We start from the raw sequence: 16,737 nt of genomic DNA, 5'->3' as shown, positions 1-16,737 counted from the left end.
TTCTAAGTCAGCCATAAAAATGTTGGCATACTGTGGGGCCATGCGGGTACCCATCGCAGTGCCGCTGATTTGAAGGTATACATTGTCACCAAATATGAAATAGTTATGGGTCAGGACAAAGTCACAAAGTTCTGCCACCAGGTTAGCCGTGACAGTATCGGGGATACTGTTCCTGACGGCTTGTAGTCCATCACCAGCAACCACACACCACACAACAGAACCACTAACCCAGGAACCTATCCTTGCAACAAAGCCCGTTGCCAACTCTGTCCACATATCTATTCAGGGGATACCATCATAGGGCCTAATCACATCAGCCACACGATCAGAGGCTCGTTCACCTGTGCATCTACCAATGTGATATATGCCATCATGTGCCAGCAATGCCCCTCTGCCATGTACATTGGCCAAACTGGACAGTCTCTACGTAAAAGAATGAATGGACACAAATCAGACGTCAAGAATTATAACATTCAAAAACCAGTTGGAGAACACTTCAATCTCTCTGGTCACTCGATCACAGACCTAAGAGTGGCTATACTTCAACAAAAAAGCTTCAAAAACAGACTCCAACGAGAGACTGCTGAATTGGAATTAATTTGCAAACTGGATACAATTAACTTAGGCTTGAATAGAGACTGGGAATGGATGAGTCATTACACAAAGTAAAACTATTTCCCCATGGTATTTCTCCCCCCCACCCCACCCCCCACTGTTCCTCTGATATTCTTGTTAACTGCTGGAATTAGCCTACCTGCTTGTCACCATGGAAGGTTTTCCTCCTTCCCCCCCTTCTGTTGGTGATGGCTTATCTTAAGTGATCACTCTCCTTACAGTGTGTATGATAAACCCATTGTTTCATGTTCTCTGTGTGTGTGTATATATAAATCTCTCCTCTGTTTTTTCCACCAAATGCATCTGATGAAGTGAGCTGTAGCTCACGAAAGCTTATGCTCTAATAAATTTGTTAGTCTCTAAGGTGCCACAAGTACTCCTTTTCTAATTAAAATTCTAAACTTCTCAGGAGAAAAGAAAACTATACAAAATTAAAAATTATACTACTAATAAAGTAGTAAATACAATACATCTACATTAGTACTTTAAAATTATAAAATGGAGAAAAAGTAAAGCACTACAACATGTAAATAAAAAGGTTAATCTTAAAAAATAAAATGAAATTGAAAATTGATTAAAAATCATGCTTTTTTATCCATCCTGCTACTTGTCCATGGTGACTCATCTTCTTAAGCAGCTGAGCATAACCCTGCTTGGCTGTTTGGCACTCCAGTCCTTGCTGTCACTGAAAGCATAACCATATCACCATATCCTGCTGGCCACAGCAACACTAGCAGCATATACAAAAGACAGTCTCATGTGCAGCACTCTACATTAAATCTGAGGCAGACTGAATAATCCCCCTTCAGCCTGTATGGAAGGAAAAAGTGTGCCAAGTTCTTCCTCCTTGACTTGGAGTTCTGGAACCCCATTAAGTAACTCCCCCTGAAAACCAGGGCTAGGTGTATCTACTAATTTTTTTCCAAACCGTACATACATTAGATTCACTTATTAGTAATCTCTTTGTTTCCAGCAAAAAAGTTGCCATTATTCAGCAGTTGTTCATAAGCAGCAGGCAGGTTTGTGGGGTTCTAGCTAGGGAAGGAAGTGTTGGGAATGTGCCTTCTCTGACTGCAGATTTGTAAAGGGAAATCATGGTTTACCAAAGCCATGTTGACACTTCCCCAACATATTGGGTTTAGCTAGGTGCCTGATAATTCTGTTCTTTACTATAGTTCCAACCAATTTGCCAGATATTGAAGTTATGCTTACCGGCCTGTAATTGCCAGGATCACCTCTAGAGCCTTTTTATATTTTTTAAAACAAAAAGATCAGCATTACATTAGCTATCATCTAATAATTTGGTACAGAGACTGATTTAAGTGATAGGTTACATACCACAGTTAGCAGTTCTGCAATTTCATACTTGAGCTCCTTTAGAACTCTTGGGGGAATACCTTGTGACTTAGTAACTGTTTAATTTATCAGTTTGTTCCAAAACCCATTCTATTGAGATCTCCATCTGGGACAGTTCCTCAGATTTGTCACCTCTCCCTGTGCGGTGGGAGGGGAGGTTGTGGGAGGCAGCAACAGGGGATCATGAGGGCCCACTGAGCCATACAATATACTTGTCCCTGTGAGCTAGGCAACAGTGGGGAGAGAAACCATGTAGCTCGGCAGGCCCCAAAACACCCTTGCCTCCCTGAGGAAAGCCCTAGTACCTGCACCGCAGCCTCCCTTCCCCAATGCTGCTCTGCCCACAGCTTCCCCACCGAGCCACAGCACCAAGACTTCAGCAGGGGATGCAGGCTACCCAGCCCCTTACTTCCTGTACGGTCACCAGGTGGAGGCAGGTTTGTAGGGCTGCAGCCAGGGAAGGAAGCACTGGGACGTGCCAAGCACTGGCACTTCTTTCCTTGACTGCAGCCCTGCTAATCTATCTATGGCCAGGAGCTTCCTTCCCCAGAAAAAGTTCTCAATATGTAGCATGCCATTGCCAATATCCAAATTCCACTAACATCAAAGTGAAAGGGATGAGTTTGGTTCCTGGCAAAACATTGCTATTTACCAGAAGTTGTCAATATCAGGATTGTTATAAAGCAGCTTCTACAGTATATCATTGCAATTTAAAAAAGTAGTAATTACTGATTTTTGGCTAGGACCTGTCTCCAGGCCTGTGTGTAAGTGATGTAAAAACAGGGATTCAGAATTAAAGCTGAAAAAAATATTGTCATTTGTAGGTGGGTTCCTTTGTCATAGTGCCTCAAAACTGTGTAAAGTCTTTCATATAGCAGCCTAAAAGCTACAACAGAATAGAGGAATAAGTGCAGTTTAAGCAGGATTTCAACCTTAATTATATAGCCTTTGCTTGGGTGTTAAGTCAGAAGTTATTTTAACAAATTTATTGTAAACTACTAAATATGATGCTTCTTTCTGCCTTTAGAGGCAGAATATTTCTAAAATTTAATATTAGCCAATGATATTTTCAAAATACAGAGAATTTTAATAGGGAAGAAATATTTGTTTTGAGCTTAAATATGTTTGAATTAATTATTAGGAATACCAATTTCTTAATAGAACAGATAAGTCTCCTATGTTCAAAATTATATATGTATTTTATCTTTAAAATGATGTAGTGCAAGTCATTTTCAAATATAAATGCTATCAGGTAAAGCTAGTTTGATGTAAATTATTTGATGCTGGGCAGGTTTTAAAAAGGAGTTCATGAGGATCCTCACATAACCATCAAGTATTTTCTACATTTGCTTTTATCAACCAAAAAATTGTATTCAGAATAAATTCATCATGCAACTAATTTAACTTGTCTGTCTAAGTGAAAATAAGATGCACTATATTTGCACCATCTAATCTCAGGGGCCACATTTCAATTATTCTTCCTACACAGCATAAAATGACATATAATTAAGTTGTAATCTTGCCATGATAATTTTACACATTTCCTGTAAATACGCAGATCAAAGCAAACTTATTAGCAGTTAAAGCATCTATCATCCCCCTAAGCCACTAATCAGCCCATGGCAGCAGTGATAACCTGCCAATGTCTATTTAATACCTGATGCATTAAGATCACAACTGTTCTCTGGGTTCCAGAGTCAAGCTGTCATACTGGATTTTAGTATGACCATTTAGGTTACTGGTATGATTTACATTTTATTTCCTCATATTTCTCCATAAGGCTAAAATTAATTCCATGATATACATTAAGTATACAGGTATTTATTCTGTTCTGCTTTAAGTAACCTGCATGTTTGTTCACACTGTATTGTTATAAAAGGTTGTAAGTTATGCAACTAGCCTTCAGGCTAAAATCCAAAATATAAAGTCAGAGCAGTACACCTACAGTAGTTCGATTTTAAGAATTTAAATACATCAGTCTTTAAATTCCCTCTCATGAGCAGAAGTTGCTGTAGGAATCTTGCCCTGGCTGAGAAATTAAGACAGCTATTTATTAAAGAACTGATGTCCATTTTACTCAAGAAACTTGCTCACTTGCTAAAATGCATTAGTTATGAATGTAGTATTCTTTCCTATTGACATCTAGCTTATTTTGTAATAACAATCTAGGATCCAAATGTATTCCTGAGCTAGTGGAGAACAGTTTGATTGTTCTTCTAAATAGATCTTTACTGAAAAGAGCAATCTCACTATACTTGAGTTTCCATCTATGGGATATAGCAACCAGCTTTTGTAAAAGAAGCTCTATAGCTCATTCCCTAGTCACTCGGAGAAGCCCAATAGGTTCACTGTCATAAGATCACACCCGTTTTGGTATTTAGTGTACACACACACACACACACACACACACACACACACACACACACACACACACACAGAGAAGGAAATACTCAACACACCATATTCACATTATGGTTTTAAACTTGCTGATTTACTATATCTGCAAAAAAGTACATAATTTTATTAAATAGAATCTTTTTGCTTAGATTTTTAAAAGCTATCTTAATTAGTTTAAAACCCATACCTCACAAAATAACGTAAGCTTGTCATCTGGTAACAAACCATTAGCTTCATCAAGTAAAAAATCTCTTCGGATAAATTTTTTAAAACCCCAATCCTTGCCTTGCACAAATCGATATGCTCTTTGGCTTTCTGGTGAAAGACAAAAGAAACAGAACCGGTATGCTCAAGCAAAACATTTTGTTAAACAGAAAGATATGGGGTAACTGAGCTTAAAAAAAACAATACTGAGAAAGCTTAACAGTTAAATTGATTTAAGTAAAGTCAGTTTAACATACTTCATATATTGTGTCATTTCTTAGAAAATCCTAAACAATATTTACTTTGTTTTTAAAAGACTTGTCCAGAATAATTTTCTCTATATTGTTCCCTAGAATTGTCTAGAAAAATCTTATTTGTCCTAAAACAAGGACTATTCATTTAGATATTTCCTCTCTAGCTACTAGCTAATTTGTGTAGTCACCCAAGCTGGTTGGAAAAAATTTAACCAGACAACTCTGATTATTCAAAAGCAAAATTGTTTGTGAGAAAGGGTTGGTTCTAATTATTTTTTTGAAAAAAGTTTTGAAATTGTCAATTTGTTTTGACCACCCCCCCCCCAAGTCCTGTTTTTCAGGTCAAAATGACCTTTCATTTAGATATTTTAAAATTATTTTATGATAAAATATAAAACAATAAAAGCAGTTGTTTTGATTTTGATGTCTCAACTGATGTCATTTGAATTTTTTAGATTTTGGTTAATGAGTTTTCAAGATTTCAACTCAGTCCCTTTTGGGTCAGGAAATTTTTTCAAAATCTATGAATAAAAAACTAGGTCGGAGGAAGAGATCTACTAGTTCTAAAATCCTGAAGGGCACTGTGACCAGAACAATCAGATCACAATTGTCCCTTCTGGCCTTTCAGTCTAGGAGTTCAATACTCACTCTCTTTAGTAAATCAATTAGTTTTAAATGCAAAATGTATTTTAATAAACCTTTTTCTTGTATATCCAGCACATTTTAAAATAGCTTTATTTAACTAAAAGATTTTAAAATGCTGTTTTTGTGCATTTCAATGAATTTTCATACAAAGAGAGCTTGCACCATTCACCATAATAAAAAAATGTAAATATCAAAAATCTAAATGAGTATGTCAAGCTATAAAATTGCCTAAATAAGTTTGTATAAATATCATATATCCTCCTGGTTAGCAAAAAGTACCAAGTTTAGTGTAATGACTATATTTAGTTTAAGTCAACCATGTTTTAATGGATATCAACCAATGAAACTCACCCTCTCTTTAGGGAAATACAAAGTAGTACAGATGAAAAATAAGATTAAAGTCATTTAAATCAAGGTTTCCTGCTTGCTGATTAAATCATTTAAATCAATGGATGTTATATTGCTTTGATTAGAGTCAATTCACTCAACTTTAAGGCATCTAGGGGCATGGTTTTGTTTCTTGTTGACCAAATCTCAAAACACATAACATTGTAAAACTTCAAACAAAAAATAACTTCCAGAAAAGGGAAACAAAACAAAGGGTGTTCAAATTCACTATCTCTAGAATTAGCTTAGCAATAACCTCCAACTTGATGAGTTAAAATTAGAAAGCTATCTATATAAAATCAGCAACCAAAATTAAACAAACAGTTTGTTAGGGGTTTACAATACCAGAGAAGTGAAGCAACATGAAAATAGTTACTACACTAGAATTTAAACAATTAAAGGATCAGTCTTTATCCATTCCACATACAACTCCCTTCACGTCAAGGAGAACTGTGGACAGAGCATCTTTAGTCAACATCCTAGAGCTTGGATATCCATCCTTTTGTGTTGTATTTAAGTCTAAATAAAAATAAAGCAGCTCCAGATTCAGGAGTCAATAGGAACCTAAATAAAATAATTGGACAGGCAATGAAAACAAGATTCAAGAGTACAGGTATTCAACCATAGGGCCCAAAAGTGACTCAAAACTTAAGAGTTGCCACTACAAAAACTGCAAGGTGTGAAGTTTGCTTATTTGTGATTTCTGATTTTCAAACTAGAGTAAACAACCCAAAACACTGGTTTCAGCATTTCTTGCTCATCAGAGTTTAAAATAAAAATAGTGAAAAAGTAATAGCTCTCTCACAACATAGGATCCCTCTTCACATCTTATATGAAAGGACATATCTATTAGACATCATGCACCACACCTTTAATTAATTGCATGAATGGATAGGGAGATTGTATTAAACTAAACTAAATAAAGGATGTTATCCGGTCAACACATACAGGAGTAAACTAAAAGGCTTAAAGGGATGGAATATGTTGTTTCCATCTATAGTAGACAGGAGAGGAAGAACTAGCTTTGGTAGACATAGAATTTGCATATTATGACAGGTTTCAGAGTAGCAGCCGTGTTAGTCTGTATTCGCAAAAAGAAAAGGAGTACTTGTGGCACCTTAGAGACTAACAAATTTATTAGAGCATAAGCTTTCGTGAGCTACAGTGAAGTGAGCTGTAGCTCACGAAAGCTTATGCTCTAATAAATTTGTTAGTCTCTAAGGTGCCACAAGTACTCCTTTTCATTTTATAATGTTAGCCCAAGACACATCTGTACAGGATTCTATGTTGTATTATTTGGGACCTGTGTTCTGTTTTTGGAAATTATTTAAGTAATGCACATAGGTGTAGTTATGTAAAGGGAGAAATTACAGGCAGTATAGCCTGAGGAGTCTGGGTCATCCTGAGATAGAAAGCAATAAAGACCCAAAAATTCAAGGAAGCCCAGTGGTTCTACGGTGTGCTCTGAATTTCCCATCCAGAGATCTGCCAACTTGTGCAGGCATCATTTTGAGTGTCTGAACATTTAAACAGTTAACTAACTGCATTGCTGCACAGTCTCATCATATTTGGTGTTTTTCTTAAGCACTCCAGCTCCTTGAATCATGTAGTTACAGGAGTATCTGAAATGTCATGTAAAAAAACCCAAACAAACAAAGTTTCTAGACCTCATCCTGTGAGAGAAAAGTTTGAAAACATGAAACCAAAGTTTCAAAAGCAAGAAGGCATACATCAAGGTTCCTTCCCCACTCTGAACTCTAGGGTACAGATATGAAGACCTGCATGAAAAACCCCCTAAGCTTATTTTTACCAGCTTAGGTTAAAACTTCCCCAAAGGTACAAACTATTTTACCTTTTGCCCCTGGACTTTATTGCTGCCACCACCAAGCATCTAACAAATATATAACAGGGAAAGAGCCCACTTGGAAACGTCTTTCTCCCCAAAATCCTCTCAAACCCTATACCCCCTTTCCTGAGGAAGGCTGGATAAAAATCCTCACCAATTTGCATAGGTGAACACAAACCCAAACCCTTGGATCTTAAGAACAATGAAAAAGCAATCAGGTTCTTAAAAGAAAAGAAAAAAGTAAAAGAATCACCTCTGTAAAATCAGAATGGTAAATCCTTACAGGGTAATCAGATTCAAAACAGAGAATCCCTCTAGGCAAAACCTTAAGTTACAAAAAAACCAAAACCAGGAACATATATTCCATTCAGCACAACTTATTTTATGACCCATTAAAACAAAACAGAATCTAACGCATATCTAATTAGATTGCTTATTAGCCCTTTACAGGAGTTCTGACCTGCATCCCTGCTGTGGTCCGGGCAAAAGCAGCACACAGACCTTTGTTTCTCCCCCCCAACATTGAAAGTATCTTGTCTCCTCATTGGCCATTTTGGTCAGGTGCCAGTGAGGTTATCCTAGCTTCTTAACTTTTTACAGGTGAAAGGGTTTTTCCTCTGACCAGGACGGATTTAAAGGCGTTTACCCTTCCCTTTATATTTATGACACGCCCCCCAAATCACAGATGGGGTGAAATGCTGGCTGTGATTTCTTCCTGGAGCTTTAGGAGAAAACAGAGTTAATAAGACACATGCACCTCTAAATATACTACCAAGTATATAAAGACTAACAATATTTTTCACATCTCAAGGACGATTTTAACCAGTTGATTCGGAGAAACTTTCACGGGAGAGTGCATCAGCCACTTTGTTAGAAGATCCTGAGATGTGTTGGATGTCGAAATCAAAATCTTGGAGAACTAAACTCCACCGAATAAGTTTTTTGTTTTTTTCCGTGGTGGTATGAAGCCACTGTAGCGCAGCATGGTCGGTTTGCAGGTGGAAACGCTGTCCCCAAACAAATGGGTGTAGCTTTTCCAGAGCGTAGACAATGGTGTAAGATTCTTTTTCAGTGACTGATCAGTTGCTTTCCCTGTCACACAGCTTCTTGTTGAGAAACACTACAGGGTGGAATTCTTGACCCGGTCCTTCCTGCATTAAAACTGCTCCCACACCACGTTCGGACGCATCGGTGGTTACTAGGAACGGTTTGTCAAAGTCTGGGGCCCTTAGCACAGGTTCAGACATGAGTGTCGCTTTAAGCTGATTAAAGGCCTTCTGACACTCTTCGTTCCACTGAACGGCATTTGGCTGTTTCTTTTTGATTAGGTCTATCAGAGGGGCGGCGATTTGGCTGTATTGCAGTACAAATCACCTGTAATATCCAGGCGAGCCTAAGAAGGATTGAACCTGTTTGACTTTGGGACAGGCCACTTTTGTATAGCATCCACTTTGGCTTGTAGGGGGTTCATAGTTCCTTGACCCACCTGGTGTCCAAGGTAAGTCACTCTGTTTAGGCCTATTTGACACTTCTTAGCCTCAACAGTTAGTCCTGCCTCCCTTATGCGCTCAAAGACTTTTTGTAGATGTTCCAGGTGTTCTTCCCAGGAATCCGAAAATATGGCCACATCGTCAAGGTAGGCAACTGCATATTCTCCTAATCCCCCTAGGAGACTTCTACAAGTCTTTGGAAAGTGGTGGGCGCATTCCGCAGCCCGAAAGGGAGTACATTAAATTCATACGACTGACGTGTGGTGAAGACCAACCTTTCCTTGGCGGATTCATCTAGCGGTACCTGCCAGTACCCCTTGGTTAAGTCCAAGGTAGAGATGAACTGGGCCCGTCCCAGTTTCTCTAATAGTTCATCTGTGCTTGGCACTGGATAGTTGTCTGGGCGAGTTACAGCATTTAGCTTACAGTAGTCCACGCAAAAACATATCTCCCCGTCTGGTTTGGGATCTAGAACCACTGGAGATGCCCATGCACTGCCAGAGGGGCGGATTACACCCATCTGTAGCATATCCTGGCTCTCCCGTTCTATAGCAGTTTTAGCTTGAGGAGACACCGGGTAAGGTTGGGCTCTAATTAGGAGAGCATTACCTGTGTCAATGACCATTCAAAGAACGTCGGCGTGTAGCTAGTGCACAGCCCCTTGATCTGCTGTCGCTGCATACGCCCAAGGGTCATGGAGAGGTTCACCTCTTCCACGCCACCAGCACTTTTCCCTTCTTAGTAGATACCTTCAGGCCACTCAGCGTCATCTCCTCCCTGGGCTGTATAATGACAAACCTTTAATTCTCTGGAATAAAAGGGCTTTAGAGAATTAATATGGTACGCCTTAGGCTTTTGGTTGGAGATGGGGAATGCTATGAGATAATTAGCAGCTCCCAGGCGCTCCTGGACTGTGAATGGCCCTTCCCACAACGCTTCCATTTTATGGGCCTCGAGCGCCTTTAAGACCATGACCTGGTCCCATACTTTGGAGGAATGCTATCTGGCATGTTTATCATATCAGGCTTTTTGCTCTTTTTGAGCATCCTGTAGGTTCTTTTTAGCAAAGGCTAAAGAAGCTCAGAGGGTGTTTTGTAGGTTGGTTACAAAATCCAGAATGTTAGCTCCTGGAGAAGGTGTAAACCCCTCCCATTGCTACTTCACCAACTGTAATGGCCCCTTAACCTTGCAGCCATATACAAGTTCAAATGGTGAAAACCCTAAACTGGGATGTGGTATAGCTCTGTAGGCAAAGAGCAACTCCTGCAACACTAGGTCCCAATCATTGGAGTGCTCATTTACGAATTTATGTATCATGGTCCCCAAAGTCCCATTAAATTTCTCCACCAGGCCATTTGTTTGATGATGGTAAGGGGTGGCAACCAAGTGATTCACCCCATGAGCTTCCCAAAGGCTTTCCATTGTTCCTGCCAGGAAATTAGTTCCTACATCTGTGAGGATGTCGGAGGGCCAACTTACCCTGGCAAAAATGTCTGCTAGTCCTGGCACACACTTTTAGCCCTAGTGTTGCTTAGAGCTACTGCTTCCGGCCATTGGGTGGCAAAATGCATGAAAGTCAGTATGTACTGCTTTTCTCTAGGTGTCTTGTTCGGAAAAGGACCCAGAATATCCACAGCTACTCACTGAAATGGAACTTCAATGATGGGGAGTGGCTGGAGAGGGGCTCTGACCTGGTCTTGGGGTTTTCCCACTCTTTGGCATACCTCACAAGACTGGACATAAGTAGAAACATCCTTGCCCATTCCCTCCCAGTGGAATGACCTCTCCAAAACAGTCTTTAGTCTTGTTCACCCTGGAATGGCCACTAGGATGATTGTGGACTAAGCTCAAGAGCTTGACCCGGTACTACCAATTGTCTCTGAGGATGCCAGTCTTCCTGGTGTCCACCAGAGTTTCCTTGTATAAAAGTCCTCTTTCTACAACCAACCTGGATCAATTAGAAGAGCTGAGAGGCAATGGGTTGCTCCGTGCCGCCGTCCGAGCTCTCTGGAGGCTTTCATCTGCTTTCTGTTCGGTCTGGAACTGTTCCCTTGATGCTGGAGACATCAGTTCCTCATTGGATTGTGGACCTAGGCTTGGTCCCTCTGGAAGAGATGTAGGGGATGGGACTGTTTCCATTGACTGTGAACTGCTCTCTGCTGGTGCACTATGTTGGGTTTCAGGCTCCGGCTGAGCCTCTTGTGGAGGGTTATTGGCTGCTGCTGGTTCAGGTTCGGTGGGGCCCTCTGGTGTTGCGGTTGCAAGTACTGGATTCAGTGCTGGCAATGCGTCTGTGCTGGTTCTTACGCTGGTTCCGTTCTGGGACTGGCTCTGTCTGGGTCTCTGGAACTGGATCCACTACTACTGTTGCAGACATTGGCATGGGTCCGGGTCCATCACCTCTGACCAGGTCCGGTAGAAGTTTCTGGAACAGAGCTAGGCATGACGGCTTGCTTAGCCTAGCTGTGGGTGACCATTCCCACCCTCTTGGCTAGCTTCGCATGATTGGCCAAGTGCTCCCCCAACAGCATGGGGATGGGATAATCATCATAGACTGCAAATGTCCACGTTCCTGACCAACCCTTGTACTGGACAGGGAACCTGGCTGTAGGCAAATTGAAAGAGTTGGACTTGAAGGGTTGAACTGTCACTTGGATCTCTGGGTTGATTAAATTGGGGTCCATTAAGTAAGCATGGATAGCCGACACTTGCATTCCGGTGTCCCTCCACGCGGTGACCTTCTTCCTGCCCACACTCACAGTTTCTCTCCGCTCCAAGGGTATGTGGGCCTGGGGACCTCTAGTGTTATTCCGGTGTAAAGAACTGTAATCTGTTGGGGTTCTTGGAGCAGTTGGCCTTTACATGCCCTGGCTTGTTACATTTAAAACATTGTCCAGCTGACAGGTCACTGGGGCAAGGTGAGTTGCTGGAGAATGGTGTGGCAGGACAATAAGGTGTCTGAAGTATTCCTTGATGTGTAGTTGGGGCCTTGGGCTGCCCCCGGTAGTAGGGTGTGGTCTGAGGGTATCCCTTCTGGTATCCGCTCCAACTGCGACCAGGGTTGTTCCTCTCTCCTCCCTCCACCCGTTTTGTTCCGGCTCTCTGGGACTGCTCGTATCAATCAGCATAAGAAGTAAGACTTTCTGCTGAGTCCATTTCCTTATCCCATAAACACTTTTATTTCCTCCTTGGACATATTCAGGAATTGGTCCTGAGCTATCAAATCACACATTCCGTCAAAGCTAGTGACGCCCCTTCCTTGGACCCATTTATCTAACAGAGCCTTCATCTGGTTTAGATAAGCCACATTACTTAGTCCAGGCCCTCTCTTAAGGGTTCGAAATTTTACTCTGTACGTTTCAGATGTAATTTGAAATTGCTTTAAAACCAAATCCTTGAACTTATTATAGTCAGAAGCCTCATCAATAGGCATCTTATTGAATATGTCCAGAGCTCTTCCAGTTAATTTTGCAACCAGTGTGGTCATCTTGCGAGCTTCAGGAATTTTATGGAGAGTGCACAGTCTCTCAAAGGTGAGAAAATATTCAGCAATATCACTGGATTCATTATACTGTGGACACAGTCGCTCCCATTTGTGGATTGTTGGGGAAGGATGGTTAGGATTATCCAGTAAATTCTGCTCAGCCCTTCCTTCTCCAACTCCAGTTCCCACTTCCTCTATTTTTCCTTCTCCTCCATTTCTTTTTCCTTTGCCTCCATAGCTCTCCTCTGAGCAGCCTCTTGGTGTTTTTCTGCCTCTTGTGCTGCCTCCATAGCTCTCCTGTGAGCAGCCTCTTGGTTTTTTTCTGCCTCTCTCGCTGACTCCAGTTCTCTCCTGTGGGCAGCCTCTTTGGCTGTTTCTGCCTTGGGCTCTCTCATGTTTGCCTCTCTGTTTTTACTAACTTTACACCCGAGAGTTAGAAATAAAACAAACAAAAAAAAAAACTTGGCTTGTCAAAATATATATATATGTTGTGCTATAACCGGATACCTATGTTCTCTGATAGTGATGGTCAGCCTACAGAAAAATCCTTAAAAAACAAAAAAACAAAAAACAAAAAAACCCCTAACACCTTTGTTTCCAGGCAAATAGACAGAAAATCCCTCTATGTAGCTCTTTGGTAAAAACAAAAACAAAACAAAACAAAAACAAAAATGAAACACCACAAAAAAAAAAAAAAACAAACTAGCCTCCTCTTCAGGTCTGTGAAGACTTGTGAATTTCCCTGCAGGAGGTTAACTACCCTGCCTTGGGTAGAGAAAACTCCAGCTCACAAAAGACAATTCCCTTTTGTCTCTGCTCTGGCCCCCAAGCAGAGACAAAAAAAAAAAATCTCTAACTACTTTCAGCTGAAAACCTGCCTTCCAGCAGCCCAAAGGGAAAAAAAAAACACATGTCCCTCTTTAAAATCTGTGCTTCTGGTTCAAAAAAATCTCAAATTGATCTCAAAATGATTTCAGGTTAATCCCACTGCTCTGCCACCATGTCAAGGTTCCTTCCCCACTCTGAACTCTAGGGTACAGATGTGGGGACCTGCATGAAAACCCCCTAAGCTTATTTTTACCAGCTTAGGTTAAAACTTCCCCAAGGTAAAAACTATTTTACCTTTTGCTCCTGGACTTTATTGCTGCCACCACCAAGCATCTAACAGGGAAAGACCCTGCTTGGAAACGTCTTTCTCCCCAAAATCCTCCCAACCCTACATCCCCTTTCCTGGGGAAGGCTTGATAAAAATCCTCACCAATTTGCATCAGTGAACACAGACCCAAACCCTTGGATCTTAAGAACAATGAAAAAGCAATCAGGTTCTTAAAAGAAGAATTTTAATTGAAGTAAAAGAATCACCTCTGTAAAATCAGGATGATAAATACCTTACAGGGTAATCAGATTCAAAACAGAGAATCCTTCTAGGCAAAACCTTAAGTTACAAAAAGACACAAAAACAGGAATATACATTCCATTCAGCACATCTTATTTTAGCAGCCATTTAAACAAAACAGAATCTAATGCATATCTAACTAGATTGCTTATTACCTTTTACAGGAGTTCTGATCTGCATTCCTGCTCTGGTCCCGGCAAAAGCACTACAGACAGAGAGAGAGAGAGAGAACCCTTTGTTCCCCCCCCCCCGTCCAGCTTTGAAAGTATCTTGTCTCCTCATTGGTCATTTTGGTCAGGTGCCAGCGAGGTTGTTGTAGCTTCTTAACCCTTTACAGGTGAAAGGGTTTTTCCTCTGGCCAGGAGGGATTTAAAGGCGTTTACCCTTCCCTTTATATTTATGACAGCATATATTCAAAGAACCCAACATATATATGGATTGACTATACTGCAAACTGGGAAGAAGTTGACCAAAGTTTAGAGTTTTTACACATGTGTAAAGATGTCAATAAAAAGTATTTCAGCTTAACATAATTAATATGGAAATCAATCAGCAAGTGTCAGTGTATGATCAACAATAAGTAAATAAATCCACTATAAAAAGAAGCAAAATTAGGGTAACATAAAACAGAACCTACTACAAGGGTCAGATAACAGAACAAAGATTGAATCTGAAATGACTGTGGTTAGCAATTATAATTTATGAGATTAGCTCAATGTTCATAAATGTGCAAAATATGAAATAAGATTTTTTTTTAAATTGAATGAAGATCATATGAGGATCTTAAACATTAGATACTTTAAAGCTTGCCTCAGAGTTACATCTTCTATTTTAAAAGTAAAAGTAAATTCATTTCAGAGTTTAATTTCATGGGGATTTCCTTAAAAGTCTGCATTAAACCATTTGTAATTCCACTTACCCATTGCTTTTGTTTCTTCTCTTTTAGCATTCAGAAGGGAAAATTTGAATTTTGCTCTGACTTCACTTTTTGGACAACTGACTAAAAGCAAATATAATGACAGATAGTCTTTGCTTTCATCATCTAAACCCTTTGGGTTTACTCTCAGGCACCTGAAACAAAATGTAAAGGACTAAATTTTAAATTGGACAGAATAAATTTAGAAACATTTTGATAATACATCATGATGATGTACACCAACAAGTAAATGTTTCCCTTGTATTCCCCTCCCCCTTTATGATTGCTGTAACCATGACTTATCTGAAAAACACTAGATACTTAGTATTAGCCTTTCAGAATCTTCTCTTGATTCAGTGTGTAATACGTTATTTAACTTTTCAACCCCTTAAGTTAAAAAGACCACAAATAATTGATAAAAAGAAGAGATCTTACCACTTCATTTTGTCATTTGGCCCTGATGAAAATGTAGAACTCTTTAAAACTTCACCCATTTCTTCTCGGCAAAAACTGAAGTTATTAATGGTCCACATGTAGGAAAATTTTACTACTTTCACCTGAACAAAAGATGTAGAAAATTACTTCAAATTGAGACTTCAGTTTTTAACTCACCTGTCATACAAGTAACTGCTACCAATGAGAATAGTTAAATTGTCAGCACTGTTCAAATTGCTATAAGAAAAACATTTGCCTAGACTGATCTAGTGAAAAGAAAAACCCAATCACTGAAGTTTGTATAAGTTACCTGTGTGTAACACCAGCTTTCAGCCACAGGTCCACTGGACATCTCTCCAGGTGGTGGAGGGGTGGGGACTCTCGACATTGCCACCTTTATTGCAGATTTCAGTATCACGGCAGCAGTCCACACTTCAGCAATTTTCCTACAAAAAATAAGATGACTATATTTAATAAAATAGAGTGACCAAAGAATAGTTTAATAGGGAGTGGGGGAGGAAATAAGTCTATTACTACATTTTGGTACCCCAGCTATTGTTTTAACTGTGTAGTTTTGAAATTCCTTTACGTAAATTACTAAAAATATCAAAAGCAACATTATCAGAGAAGGCAATAGTTTGTGTTTATATCTACACTAGCTAGGTCCCATACACTCATTGAGAAGCACATTTTACCCAAAGATCTGCAGGCTGGATCCCAATGTGATATTTAGTTTTAGAACAGGCAGAGACAACCTATATATCGTACATCAAAAATAATTGTGCTATTTGAACATTACCATTGCCAATTACCACCTCAACCCCTCTAGTCATATTATAAGCCTTCCCTTGTGGACTGGGTCCTTTTTATTTGTAAAGTGCCTTACATGTTGTATGCAATAAATTAATAATGATAAAGTGAATTGAAAATGCCTGTGGGGCCACAAATTGTAGCTGAAAGAGGCGCTGGTCATCTGGGGACACAAGAGAGTCAAATGGTACAGGGATCCTTAGAAGAAAAGATAAGAAAAAGTATGCTATTTTAAAGAGTAGTATTTTCTTCATACTTCTATTAAGTAGAATTAAGGACAAGGCACGAACTCAATTTTTTTTTTAAACTAAGTAGCCATATTACTGGCAATAAGCCATGAGTACATTTGTATGCAACTGCCACAATTATTATGTAGTTGGGAGCTCATTCAAGTGCCTCCAAGACATAGCCTAAAATATTCTTGCTGTGGTTTACTCTTACATCTCAGTATCATGTTTTCTCCAACATACTAGAAGTTGAGACAAACTGGAATATTGTAAAG

The 16,737-nt window shown here is 39.7% G+C and overlaps 1 protein-coding gene across 4 annotated transcripts in view; it reads right to left on the bottom strand.

The window, feature by feature from the left end:
- The window catches only part of SPOPL (speckle type BTB/POZ protein like), a 74,297-nt gene that overhangs the window by 23,756 nt on the left and 33,804 nt on the right, over window positions 1-16,737 (bottom strand). For all 4 annotated transcript variants that reach the window (XM_038421521.2, XM_043505071.1, XM_043505068.1 and 1 more), the window contains 4 exons: window positions 15,736-15,871; window positions 15,426-15,547; window positions 14,994-15,145; window positions 4,556-4,683 (listed from right to left, as the gene is read on the bottom strand). In XM_038421521.2, coding sequence (XP_038277449.1) covers window positions 4,556-4,683; window positions 14,994-15,145; window positions 15,426-15,547; window positions 15,736-15,813 — 480 coding nt within the window. In that variant the 5' untranslated portion in view covers window positions 15,814-15,871. The remainder of the gene's footprint in view (window positions 1-4,555; window positions 4,684-14,993; window positions 15,146-15,425; window positions 15,548-15,735; window positions 15,872-16,737) is intronic.

Source organism: Dermochelys coriacea, chromosome 11 (assembly GCF_009764565.3).
Source record: "Dermochelys coriacea isolate rDerCor1 chromosome 11, rDerCor1.pri.v4, whole genome shotgun sequence".
Taxonomy (NCBI): domain Eukaryota; kingdom Metazoa; phylum Chordata; order Testudines; family Dermochelyidae; genus Dermochelys; species Dermochelys coriacea.
The sequence above is the reverse complement of the archived record's forward strand: the minus strand, read 5'-3'. Positions and strand labels throughout refer to the sequence as shown.